We start from the raw sequence: 20472 nt of genomic DNA on the forward strand, positions 1-20472 counted from the left end.
CATTCCTGCCTTCTCCCCATATCGCTTGATTCCACTAGCCCTATGAGCTCTATCCAACTCTCTTTTGAATGCATCCAGTGAATCGGCCTCCACTGCCTTCTGAGGCACAGAATTCCACAAATTCACAACTCTCTGGAAAAACGTTTTTCCTCATCTCAGTTCTAAATGGCCTACTGCTTATTCTTAAACTGTAGCCCCTGATTCTGTACTCCCCCAACATCGGGAACATGTTTCCTGCATCTAGGGTGTCCAATCCCTCAATAATTTTATATGTTTCTATAAGATCCCCTTTCATCTAAATTCCAGTGAATACAAGCCCAGTCGTTCTATTCTTTCATCATGACAGTCCCGCCATCCCAGGAATTAACCTCGTGAACCTACGCTGCACTCCCTCAATAGTAAGAATGTCCTTCCTCAAATTAGGAGACCAAAACTGCACACAATACTCCAGGTGTGGTCTCACCAGGGCCCTGTACAACTCCAGAAGGACCTCTACTCCTATACTCAAATCCTCTCGTTGTGAAGGCCAACATCCCATTAATTTTCTTCACAGCCTGCTGTACCTGCATGCTTACTTTCAGTGAATGATGTACAAGGACACCCAGATCTCATTGCACTTCCCCTTTTCCTAATCTGACACCATTCAGATAATAATCTGCCTTCTTCTTGCCACCAAAGTGGATAACCTCACATTTATCCACATTGTACTGCATCTGTCATGCATTTGCCCATTCACCCAACCTATCCAAGTCATTCTGCATCCTCTTTGCATCCTTTTCACAGTTCACACTGCCACCCAGCTTTGTCTCATCTGCAAATTTGCTAATGTTACTTTTAATTCCTTCATCTAAATAATTGATGTATGTTGTAAATAGCTGCAGTTCCAGCAACGAGCCTTGCGGCACCCCACTAGTCACTGCCTGCCATTCTGAAAGGGACGTGTTAATTCCTACTCTTTGTTTCCTGTCTGCCAACCAATTTTCTATCCATGTCAATACCCTACCCCCAATACCATGTGCTCTAATTTTGCCCACTAATCTCCTGTGTGGGACCTTTTCAGAGGCTTTCTGAAAGTCCAGATACACTACATCCACTGGCTCTCCCTTATCCATTTTACTTGTTACATCCTCAAAAAATTCCAGAAGCTTAGTCAAGCAATTCCAGAAGATTAGTCGAGCAGTTCCAGAAGATTAGTCAAGCATTATGAGATGACATTTTTACCAACTAAAAAAAAATGGAGACAAGTGTATAAGAACAATGAACAAAGATATGTATTACTACAACAAAGAGAAAGTGTGCGTGTGGGGAGAAGAGAAAAACCACAGGGAAATCAACCATGTGAAAATAAGCAGTAAATTATGGAGGAAAACTGCTTATATATTTTATGCCCCAGGAGATGTTGATAAAAACAAGGAAAAAACAATTAAAGCATTTCTATTACAAATATATTAATTTTCCTATCAATATTTTCCACTCTTCGCTTGAAATATAAGTCGTACCATTATCTTACAATAAATATTTTATCTGTGTGCCATTCTAACTGGATATCTAACTGGATATTGCTCATCTATGCACTTCAGGTTGGAGTGGAACATCTCAATTCTCTCTTCGCCCAACACAAACATATATTGTAGACACAAAATGTTGGAGTAACTCAGGCAGCATCTCTGGAGAGAAGGAATGGGTGACGTTTCGAGTCGAGACCCTTCTTCAGACTCGAAATAAGGGTCTCGACCCCGAAACGTCACCCATTCCTTTTCTCCAGAGATGCTGCCTGTCCCGCTGAGTTACTCCAGCATTTTGTGTCCACCAGCATCTGCAGGTCTTTCCTACACACATAAATATATATTTCCACATGGAAGGGGGCAGGATAAAATTAATCAGCAATGGAGTCAAGAAATGTATGCCATAAGGATCCTTCAGGCTATTTGCAGCATTTTAGCCTCATCCCCCAGCGGGTATTAAAGCTGGATCCCTCTTAGTTTGGATAATTACACGTCTTAATCAATGACGACAAAATCTATGCTGACCCGAAAGCTCACACGAGAATGCAGAATATGAGAACAGCCTAATAAGAAAGCCAGGTTCAAACCTTGGTCTATCTAACTGGTTGACCTCATCGGGTCCGATCTATTCTTCAGGTGATAAGGGTGCAAACCCCTCATTTGGTCCTTAAATACGAGAATCTGAAAATAAACTTGACCATTTTTTAAAAGAATCTTCTTTCAGCACACCAGAACGGCACAATGTTAAAATTATGACAAGACGCCCACGGATTAGTGAAATTCTGTATTTTTACCGAATATTTAATAGTTTCAGTGCGTCCCCTCAGGGTGTTAAGGGAGGGAGAAGTCGGGCTTTAAAAAAATATATGTAAATTAAGTAATCGCTCAATTCCAAAACATAACTAAACCCGAGTGAAACATAAATTCCCTGAGAGAATTAAATTTGGCTTTAAACAAAATAAGTTGGCTAGATTTTTAACTTGGATCACCTTACTCTCCTAAACGTGTTTTGTGTTTCAAGAGGCTCCATCATCGTTAACATTTCCGATGAAATTCCACATCTAGTGCAATTCCACTCTCTTTGTCAAGAGAGTCAAATTCTCTGGTGCAGAGAATTTCCTTTGCTTACATTATTGCATTCACTTTTAGTGAAGATAAACACCGTCCAGATGGCTGCTTTATTTAATTTTGATCCATGCATTTTTTTTAAAACCCCACGAAATGCTCAAGAGAGCAACAAGATTTAAACAGACCGTTTAATGTTAAAGATGGCCAGCACTTCAGATATATCGACTTGGTGATGTATTGCGTGCACACAAAATGCCCGGAATATAGATACCTCACACAAAATGCCCGGGGGTGTGCACTGTACATACATGTATGTACAGGCTGCATGTAATAAGCGCGCATGCAGAATACACACACCGGCGTTCACAAAGGCTGCGTGTGAGGGGGGGGGGAGGGGGAGAGGTGGGTTTGCAGCTGTCCCGGGCGCGCGGACCTCGGTCGCATCACGTGACCGGCCCCGGCGGCGGGCGACCGTTTGCTTCAAACGAAAAGCGCCGGGTCCCTGTCTCAGCGCGAGCCGAGTCATCTGCCCAAACCCCAGGCTACGGATATTCGCAGCACCCCCCCCCCCCCCACCCCCAATCGCCCGGCAGTTTATAAACATTGCTGCAATGATTACACAAACCCAGCCTGCGCTGCGGTGCGCGTCCTCCTACCTGGATGTAGTAGTGACTGCCGCAGATTTTCCTCAGGGAGGCCCAGGGAAGCAGCCCCCTCGCCATCATGGCAATGAAGGCAGCGCATCCGCTTCAGCCGCCCGCTTCACCGCACCGTCCCTTCTAACCCCCTCCTCCGAAATCGCTCATTCGCCCTCCAACGATGGCTCGCAGCCGCGTGAATGCAGCCCGCGCGAATCGCCGGCGGCGCCCGGGGCGAGCTTCATCTGCCCCTTTCGCCAGTTTCAGTGGCGAGCTGTCATCCGCTGCTCCGAAGCCACCCTGGCTGCTCGCTGTGCGCTTAAAGGCGCACTCCCGCCCAGCTGCCTTTTGGAACGCGGCCACGGGGCCGCAGTTAGCCGACACTATTCCCCCCCCCCCTTTACATCGCCAACAACAGCATTTTGCAACAATAAAAAAGACGAACGTCGATTGTTCGTACAAGGAACGGATGTTTTTTTTAATAGATTAAGTACTTTGGTGAAGCGAAGCCTGTGTTATAATGTACAGCAGACAACTTACATCCTTTAGCGTCATCAAACAGCCATATGAGAGAAAAAAAATCAGATTATCTCAGTGATGTTGATTGAGAAACGAGATTCAGCCTGAAGAAGGGTCTCGACCCGAAACGTCACCCATTCCTTCTCTCCTGAGATGCTGCCTGACCTGCTGAGTTACTCCAGCATTTTGTGAAATAAATACCTTCGATTTGTACCAGCATCTGCAGTTATTTTCTTACACTACTTGATTGAGAAATAGATCGCCATAACAGGGATTTCTTGCGTTTGCACGAAATCTCAGGCAATTTCTGGAAATCATTAGAGATTTAACAGTTTTTTCCTGTTGATAAAGTCTGCCCTGTTATAATTATATATAGGAAGGAACTGCAGATGCTGGTTTAAACCGAAGATAGACACAAAATGTTGGAGTAACTCAGCGGGTCAGCCAGCTTCTCTGGAGAAAAGGAATAGATGACGTTTCGGGTCGAGACCCTTCTTCAATCATACATTCACATGCTTCTTCCAGGCTTTTCAGTCCACATACTCCAACTAGCACAGACAGTAAGCATTAACTTTGTGGGAGGGCAAGCAGGATTTTGTGCCCAGATATCTATACTTATGACCAAGCCACCGATGTTAAAGAAAAAGATTTACTTTAACTAGATAAGAAAGATTTGGAAGGATATGGGGCAAGTACAGGCTATTGGGACAACTTGGTCGTCATGGGTGACTTGGGCTGAAGGGCCTGTTTCAGACTGCCATCTCAGGCAGAGGGGAATAAACTTGAGCCTGCAGATATTGCTAATTTGGCGGAATATTTTAACAATGTTATCAGATGAAGTGGGGCTGGCAGTCGAGGTCGAGGATGGCGCTGGCGATCTAGGACGGGCCACGTGGGTGCCGGAGGACGGACACGCCGCCGAGAACTAAGGAGGGACAGGTGGGGGAACCGCCGTGAACAAAGGAGGGACAGGTGGGGGAACAGCCGTGAGGGGGGGGGTGAAAACAGAGGAGGACCTGGCGTGGGGAAACCGCCGCTGGGGATGGGGTGGGGGGTATGGGATGGGGGGGAATGGGATGGGGGGGATGGGATGGGGGGGGTGGATGGGAGGATGGGGAGAAGGGAGAACCGCCGAGAACTAAGGGGGACCACAAATGGAATGTGTTAAAAATGGTTCGTATTAAATAGAATACTTTGTAACTTTGTCTCCACCTTTTATGTGGCAACTCTTTGCATACCTTGGGTCCTTGGGAATGCAAAGCAAAGAATATCGCTGTGACTTGTCATATGAGAAATAAAGTATCATTCACTCATTCATTCATTCCAAGTTGTATAATTTGTTTCTTTTACTCAAGATGGGATTTTCAGCTAATGAAATACTTGTGTAGGAAAAATTTTCTTTCCAGTCTGAAGAAGGGATCTCGACCCTGAAACGTCACCCATTCCTTCTCTCCAGAGATGCTGCCTGAGTTACTCCAACATTTTGTATCGACACTCCACACTCCACACTCACCACATTCAAAACATCGCTGAAGTCTCACCTGTTCAGTACTGCCTTCAACCACTGAAGGTCACCTCACCTTCTGTCTCCTTTCTCTGTTCGTTTACTTATTTACTTATTTATCTATTTATTCATTTCCCTATGTTCTCTAAATCTCTGTAAAGCGTCTTTGAGTATATGAAAAGCGCTATATAAATAAAATGCATTATTATTATTATTATTATAATATATATTTGTGTTGGGCGAAGAGAGAATTGAGATGTTCCACTCCAACCTGAAGTGCATAGATGAACAATATCCAGTTAGAATGGCACACAGATAAAATATTTATTGTAAGATAATGGTACCAATTACATTTCAAGAGAAGAGAGGAAAATATTGATAGGAAAATTAATACATTTTTAATAGAAATGCTTTAATTGTTTTTTCCTTGTTTTTCTCAACATCTCCTGGGGCATAAAATATAAGCAGTTTTCCTCCATAATTTATTACTTATTTCCACATGGTTGATTTCCCTGTGGTTTTTCTCTTCTCCCCACACACACAATTTCTCTTTGCTGCAGTTCATTGTTCTTATGCACTTGTCTCTATTTTTTAGTTGATAAAAATGTAATCTCATAATGTTTGACTAATCTTCTGGAACTGCTTGACTAATCTTCTGGAATTGCTTGACTAATCTTCTGGAATCTTTTGAGGATGTGACAAGTAAAATGGATAAGGGAGAGCCAGTGGATGTCGTGTATCTGGACTTTCAGAAAGCCTTTGATAAGGTCCTACACAGGAGATTAGTGGGCAAAATTAGAGCACATGGTATTGGGAGTAGGGTATTGACATAGATAGAAAATTGGTTGGTAGACAGGATCAAAGAGTAGGAAGTAATGGGTCCCTTTCAGAGTGGCAGCTAGTGACTGGTGGGGTGCTGCAAGGCTCGGTGCTGGTACTGCAGCTATTTACAATATATATTAATGATTTAGTTGAAGGAATTAAAAGTAACATCAGTAAATTTGCAGATGACACAAAACTGGCTGGCAGTATGAACTGTGAAGAGGATGATATGAGGATGCAGGATGACTTGGATAGGTTGGGTAAGTGGGCAAATGAATGGCAGATGCAGTATAATGTGGATAAATGTGAGGTTATCCACTTTGGTGGCAAGAAGAAGGGGGCGGCATGGTGCGCAGCGGTAGAGTTGCTGCCTTACAGCGAATGCAGCGCCGGAGACTCAGGTTCGATCCTGACTACGGGCGCCGTCTGTACGGAGTTTGTACGTTCTTCCCGTGACCTGCGTGGGTTTTCTCCGAGATCTTCGGTTTCCTCCCACACTCAAGACGCACAGGTATGTAGGTTAATTGACTGGGTAAATGTAAAAAAATTGTCCCTAGTGTGTGTACGATAGTGTTAATGCGCGGGGATCGCTGTGCGGCGCGGGCTCGGTGGGCCGAAGGGCCTGTTTCCGCACTGTATCTCTAAAAGAAGGCAGATTATTATCTGAATGGTGTCAGATTAGGAAAAGGGGATCCACAACGAGACCTGGGTGTCCTTGTACATCATTCACTAAAAGTAAGCATGCAGGTACAGCAGGCTGTGAGGAAAACTAATGAGATGTTGGCCTTCATAATGAGAGGATTTAATGAAATACTTTGTGAAGTACAGCCATTGATGCAAATGAAGTGTAGCAGACAGTCTTGCACAGCAATGTCCTACTGGAATGAGATAAATGGGGTACTTGATTTAACCGATGTTGGTTGTGGCATAAATATTAGTCAGGACGCAGGAAAATGCTTCTGTACGGCATAAATTATCTGCTCCAACACCCAGATTGGGATTTGAACCCTGCAATCTTTTGATTCTAGACTGGTTGGTTGTTGTTCGTCACTTGTTCTCCAGGACATCGTCTATAGAGTTGTGATATGTTCGAGATGGCTGATATGACCAATCTCGGCTAGAAAGTTCCTTCCAGAAAGGTGACAAGATGCAGAGATGCTATGGCATCAGTGGTTTTGATCTTCAAGATAAGTAGACAAGGAAATGCATGACATATATTTAAATGTAGGGGGCTGTTATTTTTCATTGGTGGCTTGACTGAGAATCTGCTTTCAAAATAGTTAATCCCACTATTTTTACAGAAAATCTTAACTATTCCCAATTTAAAAAATCTGATTTTCAAATCCAGACTCAACTTGGCAACAGACTGACAGAAATCAGGGTATGATAGTTTTATTTATGATGGCTATGTTTAAATACCGCACCGCAATTAACAAGGCAAGCAATATGCTTTTGGTATCGACCCAAAACATCACCCATTCCTTCTCTCCAGAGATGCTGCCTGTCCCGCTGAGTTACTCCAGCATTTATGTCTGCTTTTGGTAAAAACAGTTTTAGACAGCTGCTGTGAAAAAATATCTGATTTGGCCTGAGACTGAATTTAGTTTTGGTCACCAAAGCACAAAAATGTTCTTCAAACCTTGGATGAAGTGTAGAGCAGCGTTTTATAATAATAATAATAATATTCATTTATTGTCATTGCAACGAGTACAACGAAATTAAAAAATAGCCAATCCTGACGGTGCGTAAAAACATATATGCAATAAATGCACAAACAAATAAATACAATTATATTAAGTACAAAAGTTTTAACAGTGTGACCTAGTGCAGAAAGTAGTGTTCAGTTCTCGTATGGCCCTGGGGTAAAAACTGTTCTTAAGTCTGTTTGTTCGGGATTTGATCGCCCTGAAACGTCGACCAGAGGGCAGATGAACAAACAGACGGTGGCCGGGGTGGGATGGATCTTTTATTATTTTGCCTGCTCTACTGAGGCAGCGTAGGCTGAATAGGTGCACCAGGGAGGGCAGTGAGCAGCCGATGATCTTCTGGGCCGTCGTGATGACCCTCTGAAGGGCCTTCCTGTCCTTTTCTGAGCAGCTGGCATACCATGTGGTTATACAGTATGCCAGCACACTCTCGATGGAGCAGCGATAGAAGGACATCATGAGCTTCTCCTGCAGGTTGGTCTTCCTGAGGATCCAACCACAGTCGTGTCATCCGCGAACTTGATGATGGTGTTGGTGGGATGGGTGGGGGCGCAGTCGTGAGTGTAGAGGGAGTAAAGGATGGGGCTCAACACACAGCCCTGTGGTGAGCCGGTGCTCAGTGTAATGGTGGAGGAGAGGTGTGGGCCTATTTTGACGGTCTGGGGGCGGTTGGTCAGGAAGTCCTTGATCCATTGGCAGATGGTTTGGGAAAATCCAAGGTCAGAAAGTTTGGTGACCAGTCTGCTCGGGATGACCGTGTTAAAGGCAGAGCTGAAGTCGAGGAAGAGCATCCTCACATAGCTCCCCTGGTGTTCAAGGTGGGTCAGTGCAGTGTGAAGAGCAGTGTTGATGGCATCCCCTGTAGACCTATTTGCTCTGTAGGCAAACTGGTATGGGTCGAAGGTGGGTGGGAGGCTGGCTTTGATGTGCTGCAGGATCAGTCTCTCGAAGCACTTTGTGATGACCGGTGTGAGTGCTACCGGACGGTAGTCGTTAAGGCCGCTGATGACAGACTTTTTCGGCAGTGGGATGATTGTGGCGGACTTCAGGCAGGGAGGGATGGTGGATTTTAAAAGGGACAGGTTGAAGATTTTTGTGAAGACCTCAGATAATTGGTCTGCACATTCCCTCAGCACTCTGCCCGTCACACCATCGGGGCCTGCAGCTTTCCTGGGATTCACTGCTCTGAGCACGCGCTTAACATCATACTCCTGCACAGTGAAGGTGTTGCTGTCAGGTGCTGGAGAGGGTGTTATGTCTGCCACTGCAGCTTTCACCTCGAAACGAGCAAAGAAACAGTTAAGTTCCTCTGCCAGTGAGGCGTCGCTGTCGGCAGTCGTGCGGTTGCTGGTCTTGTAGTTGGTGATGTGCTGGATGCCTTGCCATACCCGCCGTGGGTCATTGTTGGTAAAGTGGTCCTCAATCTTCCTCTTGTAGGACGCTTTGGCATCCTTGATGCCTCTCTTCAGGTTGGTTCTAGCAGAACTGTATAGAGCTCTATCACTAGACCTGAAGGCGGTGTTACGGTCCTTGAGGAGAGACCTGACATCCTTTGTCATCCAGGGCTTCTGATTGGGATACAACCGGATACGTTTGTCGACGGTGACATTGTCAACACAGTTTTGGATGTAGCAGAGTACAGTTGATGTATACTCCTCCAAGTCCTGATCCTCAAAAATATCCCAGTTATTATAAAGCTAATCCCTCATGTCAAAGGACTGCATTCACTCCAACATTTAAAACACAGAATGGCTGACAAATAACCTCAAAAATGCTGACAGTTCATAAAAAAATAACTGATCAACATGCCTTGAATTAATGCCTATGCAAACTAATGAGTAGGCTATTTTAAATGCAGTGGATTTTGCTGAGTTCATTCACAGTCTGTTCTATTGGGCATTTTAGTAAAACACAGGAAACCGATGGACAAGTATCAGAATGAAACAGGTCAGGAGATCACCCTGAATATTGTTTTTGTGCCATCTCTCGAAAGAGCTTGCTAAAAACCCAATTTCTTGCTCTTTTTCCAAAATCTCTGCAAAATTCTCCCATTCAAAGCATTAATGCAATTTCTTTTCAAATGCAATCATTGAATATGTTTCAAACACCAGTTAACAAAGCAGTGAATGCCTGCTTGAAGCCAGACTTGGATGACCTCCAGGCTTGGTTTGGGCTGCAAAAGTGCCAGAGGATGAGCAGCCAAATAGAGGTTAACCGTTGCCTACTGGCATTGAATCACCACTGACCAGAAACCTAATCAGACTGACCACATAAATACTGCAATTGTAAAAACAGGTCAGAGCCTGGGTATTTCAGCATGGAAACAATGGGCTGAAGGGCCCACTTCTTTGCTGTAAATATCCATGTTTCAATAGTATTGCCATGGGGTAACCACCTCCTGTCTCCTCCTAAGTCTTTTTGCCAACTATAAGGTATCACTTAAAAACATTATCTTTGCTTCTTGGATCTAACTGTGATAATTTAAAATAACCCAGTCCACAACCTGACATATTCACTTCCACTATCAGTGGCACTATATGGCTGCATTTGTACTGTTTTTGAAAATGAAATTGTGCAAGGCTCTTCAATGGGAAATGGCACACACATAACTCTTCCATGCTCAGAAGGACAAGGAAAGAAGGTACATAGGATCACAACCATCTCCAATTCATCCTCCATGTCACACTCCATCCTAAAATCTTGGAAATATATAATCATATTTCTTGAATGCTACTGGGAAACTGGAAGTGACTAACTAACTGCTCCGAAACGTCACCCATTCCTTCTCTCTTGAGATGCTGCCTGACCTGCTGAGTTACTCCAGCATTTTGTGAATAAATACCTTCGATTTGTACCAGCATCTGCAGTTATTGTCTTAAACTAACTGCTCTGTGGGAGAATTATGACTTCATTAGTATTTGAAGGTGGCTGTCTATAACACTTTCTCAATACAATGAATGCTTCCTTTGGAAGTGACTTTCAATCTGATGATTAGAGAGGGTTTATGCCGTCTTAAAATCAGATCTGCACCATATATTGTTATTTCCCTTTTGTAGTTCATCTTCAAGAAAATCCATTCGATTTATCAAACATAATATTCCTATCATAAAACCACATTGATTCTCTCAAATCAAACAACAATTTTTCTGCATTGATAATTGTTAAATAAATTAAGACAGGATAGTTGGGCAAAATTTCCACCTGTGTTGTAGCATATTTACCTATATACTGCAAACTATCTGAGGTCCACATACAAAAACATTGAACAAGCACACTCAAAGACAAGTGAAAGTCCTGATATCCAGGTTAGTTCCTCAGTGGGTCTGATGTTGTGACCGACATATGGATAATTTTCGTACGTCATAGGAGCAGAGTTAGGCCATTCATCCCATCAAATATACTCAAACATTCAATCGTGGCTAATCTATCTTTTCTTCCCAGCCCTATTCTCCTGCCTTGTCCCCATAACTTTTGACACCCCTACTAATCAAGAATCTGCCAATCTTCGCTTTAAAAATACCCAATGACTTGGCCTCCACAGCCATATGTGGCAATTAATTCCACAGATTCACTACCCTTTGACCAAAGAAATTTGTCCTCATCTTTCCAAAGGCACGTCCTTTTACTCTGAGGCTGTGTCCTCTGGTCCTACCCTCTCCCACTAATGGAAACATCCTCTCCTCATCCACTCTATCTTGTTGTTCTCTTGGGATCCAGTACCAACTTGATTTTCCCAGTCTACATGCTTATTGAAATCCCCCATGACCACTGTAACATTGCCTTTTTTATATGTCGATTGGATCTTCTGATGTAATTTGTACCCTACATCCTGCTACGGTTACAATGTAAGTGTTCTAAATATAGATGCAAGAGCCACATACAGGAATAATGAAAACAAATGGACTGGAAAGATTGAAAATAGAAAATTCTAGAAATACTCAGCAGATCTGGCAACAATTGTGGAAAAATAAACAGAAATAATGTTTCAGGTCAAAACAAATTCTGGTGTGAGGGTGAAATTACAGCTGTTGCAACTCATGTATTCCACATATTTGCATGGTTCAAACTGAAACTTTCATATTTTATACCAAATTTAATTATAGGTAAATTAATCTCCTGACTTTTAAGATTCAATATTGTTTAAGTGTCATATGTACCAGCAACAGAAAAATGAAATTCCTACTTGCGGCAGCTTTACAGGCTCATTAAATGCAATGCTATATTGATAAATATGCACGAATTAATTGTACAATAAACTAATAATCAATAATATAAGGTAACCAGATGATAACAGTGTAAAAATGAAGTTGTCACTGCAACCAAAACAACATGCACAATCGATCATAGTTGCTGAGGTAGAGTTGTGCAATGTTCAAGAGCCTGATGGTTGCTGGGAAGAAGGTACTCTTGAACTTTTCAGGTTCCTGTACCTTCATTTCCAAAGCAGAGATTGATAGGTTCTTGATTAGTAAGGGTGTCAAAGGTTACAGGGAGAACGCAGGAAAATGGGGTTGAGAGGGAAAAATAGATCAGCCATGATGGAATGGTGGAGTAGACTCGATGGGCCGAATGGTCTAATTCTGCTCCGAAAGACATAGGAACTTATGAACCTCTTCCTGATGGTAGTAACGAGATGAGAGTGCTGTGTGGGTCTTTGACAATATTAGCTGCCTTTTTGAGGCAGCACCACTTGTGGATCATACACAGATACATAGACAATAGGTGCAGGAGTAGGCCATTCAGCCCTTCAAGCCAGCAATGTGATCATGGCTGATCATCCACAATCAGTACCCCGTTCCTGCCTTCTCCCCATACCCCTTGCTTCCGCTGGCCCTAAGAGCTCTATCTAACTCTCTTTTGAATGTATCCAGTGAATCGGCGTCGACTGCCTTTTGAGGCAGAGAATTCCACAAATTCACAACTCTCTGTGTGAAAAAGGTTTTTCCTCATCTCAGTTCTAAATGGCCTACCCCTTTTTCTTAAACTGTGGCCCCTGGTTCTAGACACCCCCAAAGTCGGGAACATGTTTCCTGCATCCCTTTGATGGTGGGGAGATCATACCCATCCTGGCAATGTCCACTATTTTCTGCAGCCTTCTTCATTACTGGGCCTTCGAGTTACCAATACAAGCATTAATACAACCAATCAGAATGCTCATAACCATACGCCTGTATCAGTTCGATAAAGTATTCAGTGAACTGGCAAATCTCCCCAATCTTTGAAGGAAGTAGAGGTACTAATTAGCTTTCTTTGTGAGTGCATCAATATGTTGGGCTAGGTCTTCACAGACATGCACGCACAGAAACTTGGAGCTCTTTCCATTGCTGCCTGGTTGATGGATCCCAGGCTTTCCTCTCCTGAAGTCAACAATCAACCCCTTGGTCTTGGTAACATTCAGAGCAGGATTGCTGTTTTGGAAGTAGAGTAGGGGACTGAGCACAGAACTTTGAGGTGCTCCTTTGAGGTGCTTTCTATAGAAGAGAAAGTGTTGTTGCCAATTCCTGCGGATTGTTGATGATGAAGTCGAGGATCCAGTTGCCTCGGGTAAAGTTTAGACTCTGTTCTCGGCATTTGATGATAAGTTTGGAAGTGATGATGGCACTGAATACCAAGCTGTAGTCAATGAACAACAGCCTGAGGTACATGCTCTTGTTGTCCAATTGGTCAAAAGCAGATTGCATCCCCTGTTGTGGTGGTTGAAGAATTATAGTGGGTGCAGATCCTTGTCAAATTGCGAACACCTATATATCAATGCATCTCTATGGACTGGAAACAGGTGAAGGCTGAAGAAGGGTCTCGACCCGAAACGTCACCCATTCCTTCTCTCCCGAGATGCTGCCTGACCCGTTGAGTTACTCCAGCATTTTGTGTCTATAACAGGTGAAGACAGACTGACTGGTCTGTTACATGTTTCATCTATATACTAAAACTCTCGTTTGTTTGTTTGTTTGTTTGTTTGTTTGTTTGTTTGTTCCTGAACTACAGCCAAAATGGTACATGATAGCACGACAATTTTAGGCCCACCTTACTCACCTTTGGTTCTAATGGAAGAAGTTTCATTGAAATTGGTGTTATATTTTTTAAGTTATTTACATTTAAAAGTTTAAATCTATCTCCTCGGGAGGGAGGGGGGTGGAGAGAGGTGGGAGGGAGTGGAGGGAGGATAACGGGGTTGAGGGGGATGGAGTGGGAGGGAGGGGAAGGGGGTTGAGGAGGAAAGAGGGGGGACGGGGGAGAGGGCAGGGGGGGGAGAGGGTGCTGCACCAATGCAGGAGAGGTTTGGGCCCAACGGGTCCACTTAGTCTAGTATAATTCTATTTACTGCGATAAGAACTTCCATTTTCATTGTTTAGCATAGAAAATACATCCCAACATGATTCACTGCTTCACAAACAAAACTGACACTGATCCATTTTAGAGCATTTTAGATGTCAAGATTATAGTGGCGCAGCGGTAGAATTGCCGCCTTACAGTGCCAGAGACCTGGGTTTCATCTTGACTATGGGTGCTGTCTGTACAAAGTTTGTACATTCTCCCTGTGACCCCGTGGGTTTTCTCCGGGTGCCCTTGAGCATACTCGGAGGACGTGCAGGTTTGTAGGTTAATTGGCTTATGTAATTTGTAATTTGTCGCTGGTGTGTAAGATAGTGCTCATGTACGGGGGTGATCGCTGGTCGTCGCAGACTCGGTGGGCTGAAAGGCCGGTTTCCGCAATGTATCTCTAAAATCTAAAGTAAAAGTAAAAGTAAAGTATTTCTTAAAGATGACCAAAGAGATGGAGAGATGATGAGGCTTGAGGTCTTTGTAACTAAAGGCACGGTGGTCAATAAAGTAACCTAGAAAACTTGGAGAATAGAAACGAAACAGATGGGGATGCTCTGAGACATTCGCCCTGAAGGAGCAGGTTGGGGTGCAATCTATATATTCTTTGCATTCTGCAGCAGATATTATTAGCTCTTTTCATACAGTGCCAAGCTACCCACCACCAACAGGAAACTAAAGAAAGGAATGAAAAGAAAATGAACTACAGCATAAGAAAGAAACTGAATATGAAGAGGCTTTCATGTCTTTTGGACTTGGTAAAATCCTTGGCCGCCAATAAGTGCTTTTTGAACTATGATCCCTATTAAACATAGAAAATGTTACAATCATTTTGCTGAAGGATAAAGGTAGCTAAGCTCTCTTGCTCTGCTTCAAGAAGTACTGTGAAATATTTTATGTCCATTTGTGAAGACATATGGGACAATGGATAGAACTCCCTCAGACATGCAGCAAAACTTCAGACTCTGTCTCTGAGATGAGTTTGAGCTCATGACCTTCCGATTAAGGTGAAAGAGTTATTATCAAGACATGTTTAATGTTAATGAGAAAGGACCTAAAGAAGCAGAATTGGAAAGGAGACAGATTGAGAAAGAGCGAGCTGTAGATGATGAATCGGGTGAATCAAAACTGAACATATACCCTGGATGCGATAGCTGCAATCAGGAAGTCTGAAATTGGTAACTTAAGTGAGAACCCAAGAGGCAGGTGGATTGAGCAAACATCACATTTACCAGGTTCAATTCTTAGAACCCTTTTAAGATTTCGGCAGCATCTAAAAGTTATGATAAATTATTCACATTGCGATCGAAAACAGAATTACAGATGTTTGTAATATTAGGAATAACTTCATCATCTACAAAATCCACTGTAGCAACTTGCCAGGTAGTCTTCAACAATCTAGTTGAAGGTGTCATCTGTTCATTTCCACAGATACTACATGATCTGCTCAGTTCCTCCATCTGTTCTCCTACATTCGCTAGATTCATCTAACAGCTCTTCCCTAATCAATTATTTCTATTGCTATGGGTGGCTAGTGCACGGGAAGAATATGGCTTACCAATTTACCACCAACTCATACTATTCCAAGCTGGAAATTCATTGCTGTTCCAAGATCATTGTTGGTCTTAAATCTGTGAACTTCTTTCTTAACAATACTGTGATACTGCCATCAACAGAAGAGTTCAACAAATTAAGATTATGGCTCTCCATCTTAAAAGAATATTAGGGATGGACATCAAATGGCAGGCTTGCTAGTAATGTGTTGGCAAATAGTTGTTAGAAAATTAGGATGTAACTTGTGCACAATTGCTTTTTTGATTGCCATTACATGTGTGCTATTTCCAATGCCATAATTTAAAACATAACCTCAGCTAAATATTCTATATTGACATAGCATTGAGTATAAAAGTTATGAATTGGCTGTACACTTGGAGTGTTCTAGGTTTCGGTTCATTATTGTCATGGTGTGGTACATGGTCTCCAATCAAATCAGATAAATCAAATCAAATCAAATCAATAAACTTCAATACATTCAAAACTGCGCTGCCCGTCTACTCACACACACCTCGATCCGTGACCATATCACCCCCGTCCTTTATAAACTCCACTGGCTCCCCATCCCCCAGAGAATCCAGTACAAAATCCTCCTCATAACCTACAAAGCCCTCCATAACCTGGCCCCTTCCTACCTGACCGACCTCCTCCACAGGCACACTCCCACCTGCACCCTCCGCTCTGCCGCTGCCAATCTCCTATCCCCCCACATCCGGACTAAACTCAGATCCTGGGGGGACAGGGCTTTCTCCATCGCTGCTCCCACCCTATGGAACTCACTACCCCAAACCGTTAGAGACTCCCCCACACTCACCACATTCAAAACATCGCTGAAGTCTCACCTGTTCAGTACTGCCTTCAACCACTGAAGGTCACCTCACCTTCTGTCTCCTTTCTCTGTTCATTTATTTATTTACTTATTTATCTATTTATTCATTTCCCTATGTTCTCAAAATCTCTGTAAAGCGTCTTTGAGTATATGAAAAGCGCTATATAAATAAAATGTATTATTATTATTATTATTATTATACATAGCATACATAAATACAAATCAATAGAAACATAGAAAAATAGGTGCAGGAGTAGGCCATTCGGCCCTTTGAGCCAGCGCCGTCATTCAATAGACAATAGACAATAGACAATAGGTGCAGGAGTAGGCCATTCAGCCCTTCGAGCCAGCACCGCCATTCAATGCGATCATGGCTGATCACTCTCAATCAGTACCCCGTTCCTGCCTTCTCCCCATACCCCCTCACTCCGCTATCCTTAAGAGCTCTATCCAGCTCTCTCTTGAAAGCATCCAACGAACTGGCCTCCACTGCCTTCTGAGGCAGAGAATTCCACACCTTCACCACCCTCTGACTGAAAAAGTTCTTCCTCATCTCCGTTCTAAATGGCCTACCCCTTATTCTCAAACTGTGGCCCCTTGTTCTGGACTCCCCCAACATTGGGAACATGTTATCTGCCTCTAATGTGTCCAATCCCCTAATTATCTTATATGTTTCAATAAGATCCCCCCTCATCCTTCTAAATTCCAGTGTATAAAAGCCCAATCGTTCCAGCCTTTCAACATACGACAGTCCCGCCATTCCGGGAATTAACCTAGTGAACCTACGCTGCACGCCCTCCATAGCAAGAATATCCTTCCTCAAATTTGGAGACCAAAACTGCACACAGTACTCCAGGTGCGGTCTCACCAGGGCCCGGTACAACTGTAGAAGGACCTCTTTGCTCCTATACTCAACTCCTCTTGTTACGAAGGTCAACATTCCATTGGCTTTCTTCACTGCCTGCTGAACCTGCATGCTTCCTTTCATTGACTGATGCACTAGGACACCCAGATCTCGTTGAACTCCCCCTCCTCCTAACTTGACACCATTCAGATAATAATCTGCCTTTCTATTCTTACTTCCAAAGTGAATAACCTCACACTTATCTACATTAAACTGCATCTGCCATGTATCCGCCCACTCACACAACCTGTCCAAGTCACCCTGCAGCCTTATTGCATCTTCCTCACAATTCACACTACCCCCCAACTTAGTATCATCTGCAAATTTGCTAATGGTACTTTTAATCCCTTCGTCTAAGTCATTAATGTATATCGTAAATAGCTGGGGTCCCAGCACCGAACCTTGCGGTACCCCACTGGTCACTGCCTGCCATTCCGAAAGGGACCCATTTATCCCCACTCTTTGCTTTCTGTCTGTCAACCAATTTTCTATCCATGTCAGTACCCTACCCCCAATACCATGTGCCCTAATTTTGCCCACTAATCTCCTATGTGGGACCTTGTCGAAGGCTTTCTGAAAGTCGAGGTACACCACATCCACTGACTCTCCCTTGTCAATTTTCCTAGTTACATCCTCAAAAAATTCCAGTAGATTTGTCAAGCATGATTTCCCCTTCGTAAATCCATGCTGACTCGGAATGATCCCGTTACTGCTATCCAAATGCTCAGCAATTTCGTCTTTTATAATTGACTCCAGCATCTTCCCCACCACTGATGTCAGACTAACTGGTCTATAATTACCCGTTTTCTCTCTCCCTCCTTTCTTAAAAAGTGGGATAACATTTGCTATTCTCCAATCCACAGGAACTGATCCTGAATCTATAGAACATTGAAAAATGATCTCCAATGCTTCCACTATTTCTAGAGCCACCTCCTTAAGTACTCTGGGATGCAGACCATCAGGCCCTGGGGATTTATCAGCCTTCAGTCCCATCAGTCTACCCAAAACCATTTCCTGCCTAATGTGGATTTCCTTCAGTTCCTCCATCACCCTAGGTTCTCCGGCCCCTAGAACATTTGGGAGATTGTGTGTATCTTCCTCAGTGAAGACAGATCCAAAGTAACGGTTTAACTCGTCTGCCATTTCTTTGTTCCCCATAATAAATTCCCCTGCTTCTGTCTTCAAGGGACCCACCTTTGCCTTGACTATTTTTTTCCTCTTCACGTACCTAAAAAAACTTTTGCTATCCTCCTTTATATTATTGGCTAGTTTACCCTCGTACCTCATCTTTTCTCCCCGTATTGCCTTTTTAGTTAACTTTTGTTGCTCTTTAAAAGAGTCCCAATCCTCTGTCTTCCCACTCTTCTTTGCTATGTTATACTTCCTCTCCTTAATTTTTATGCTGTCCCTGACTTCCCTTGTCAGCCACAGGTGTCTCTTACTCCCCTTAGAGTCTTTCCACCTCTTTGGAATAAATTGATCCTGCAACCTCTGCATTATTCCCAGGAATACCTGCCATTGCTGTTCTACCGTCTTCCCTGCTAGGGCCTCCTTCCAATCAATTTTGGCCAGCTCCTGCCTCATGCCTCTGTAATCCCCTTTGCTATACCGTAATACCGACACTTCCGATTTTCCCTTCTGCCTTTCCATTTGCAGAGTAAAACTTATCATGTTGTGATCACTGCCTCCTAATGGCTCTTTTACCTCTAGTCCCCTTATCAGATCAGGATCATTACACAACACTAAATCCAGAATTGCCTTCTCCCTGGTAGGCTCCAGTACAAGCTGTTCTAAGAATCCATCTCGAAGGCACTCTACAAACTCTCTTTCCTGGGGTCCATTTCCAACCTGATTTTCCCAGTCTACCTGCATGTTGAAATCTCCCATAACCACCGTAGCATTACATTTTTGACACGCCAATTTTATCTCCTGATTCAACTTGCACCCTATGTTGAGGCTACTGTTTGGGGGCCTATAGATAACTCCCATTAGGGTCTTTTTACCCTTACAATTTCTCATTTCTATCCATACTGATTCAACATCTCCTGATTCTATGTCACCCCTTGCAAGGGAATGAATATCATTCCTTACCATCAGAGCAACCCCACCCCCTCTGCCCACCTGTCTGTCTTTTCTATACGTTGTGTACCCCTGAATATTCAGTTCCCAGCCCTGGTCCTCTTGTAGCCATGTCTCAGTGATCCCTACAACATCATACTTGCCCATGACTAACTGAGCCTCAAGCTCATTCACTTTATTTTTTATACTACGCGCATTTAAGTACAACACTTTAACTTCTGTATTTACCTCCCCTCTCACATTGTTCACAATTGGCCCTGCCCTTAATTTCTTTTCCGCTCTAGAACTTCTGTTCCCATTCTTCCGAGAGTCTTTTGCAATATCTCCTGTATTCCCTTTTACCTCATCTTCATATTCACAATTTGTTAACCCCTCCCCCCCACTACTTAGTTTAAAGCCACAGGTGTCACACTAGCAAACCTGCCTGCCAGAATGTTTGTCCCCCTGCATGGCTGATCATCTAAAATCAATACCCCGTTCCTGCTTTTTCCCCATCTCACTTGATTCCTTTAACCCTAAGAGCTAAATCTAACTCTTGAAAATATCCAGTGAATTGGCCCCCACTGCCTTCTGTGACAGAGAATTCCACAGATTCACAACTCTCTGGGTGAAAAAGGTTTTCCTCATCTCAGTCCTAAATAGCCTACCCTTATTCTTAATCTGTGACACCTGGTTCTGGACTCCCCTAACATCGGGGACATTTTTCCTGTCCAATCCTTTAAGAATTTATATGTTTCTATAAGATCCTCTCTCATCTTTCTAAATTCCAGTGAATACAAGCCCATTCGACCCATTCTTTCATAATATGTCAGTCCCGTCACCCCGGGAATTAACCTGGTGAACCTACACTGCACTCCCTCAATAGCAATAATGTCTTTCCTCAAATTAGGAGACCATAATTGCACACAATACGCAATTGGTCTCACTAGGGCCCTGCACAACTGCAGTAGGACCTCCTTGCTCCTAAACTCAAATCCTGTCGCAATGAAGGCCAACATGCCATTAGCTTTCTTCACTGCCTGT

At 43.4% G+C, this 20472-nt stretch overlaps 1 protein-coding gene across 1 annotated transcript in view; it reads right to left on the reverse strand.

The window, feature by feature from the left end:
- Positions 1 to 3530, reverse strand: part of LOC144598279 (divergent protein kinase domain 1A-like) — a 36232-nt gene extending 32702 nt beyond the window's left edge. The window contains exon 1 of the mRNA XM_078408231.1: positions 3230 to 3530. Coding sequence (XP_078264357.1) covers positions 3230 to 3298 — 69 coding nt within the window. The 5' untranslated portion in view covers positions 3299 to 3530. The remainder of the gene's footprint in view (positions 1 to 3229) is intronic.
- Between the last annotated feature and the right edge of the window lie 16942 nt (positions 3531 to 20472).

The sequence above is a fragment of the Rhinoraja longicauda genome, chromosome 11 (genome assembly GCF_053455715.1).
Source record: "Rhinoraja longicauda isolate Sanriku21f chromosome 11, sRhiLon1.1, whole genome shotgun sequence".
Lineage (NCBI taxonomy): Eukaryota > Metazoa > Chordata > Chondrichthyes > Rajiformes > Arhynchobatidae > Rhinoraja > Rhinoraja longicauda.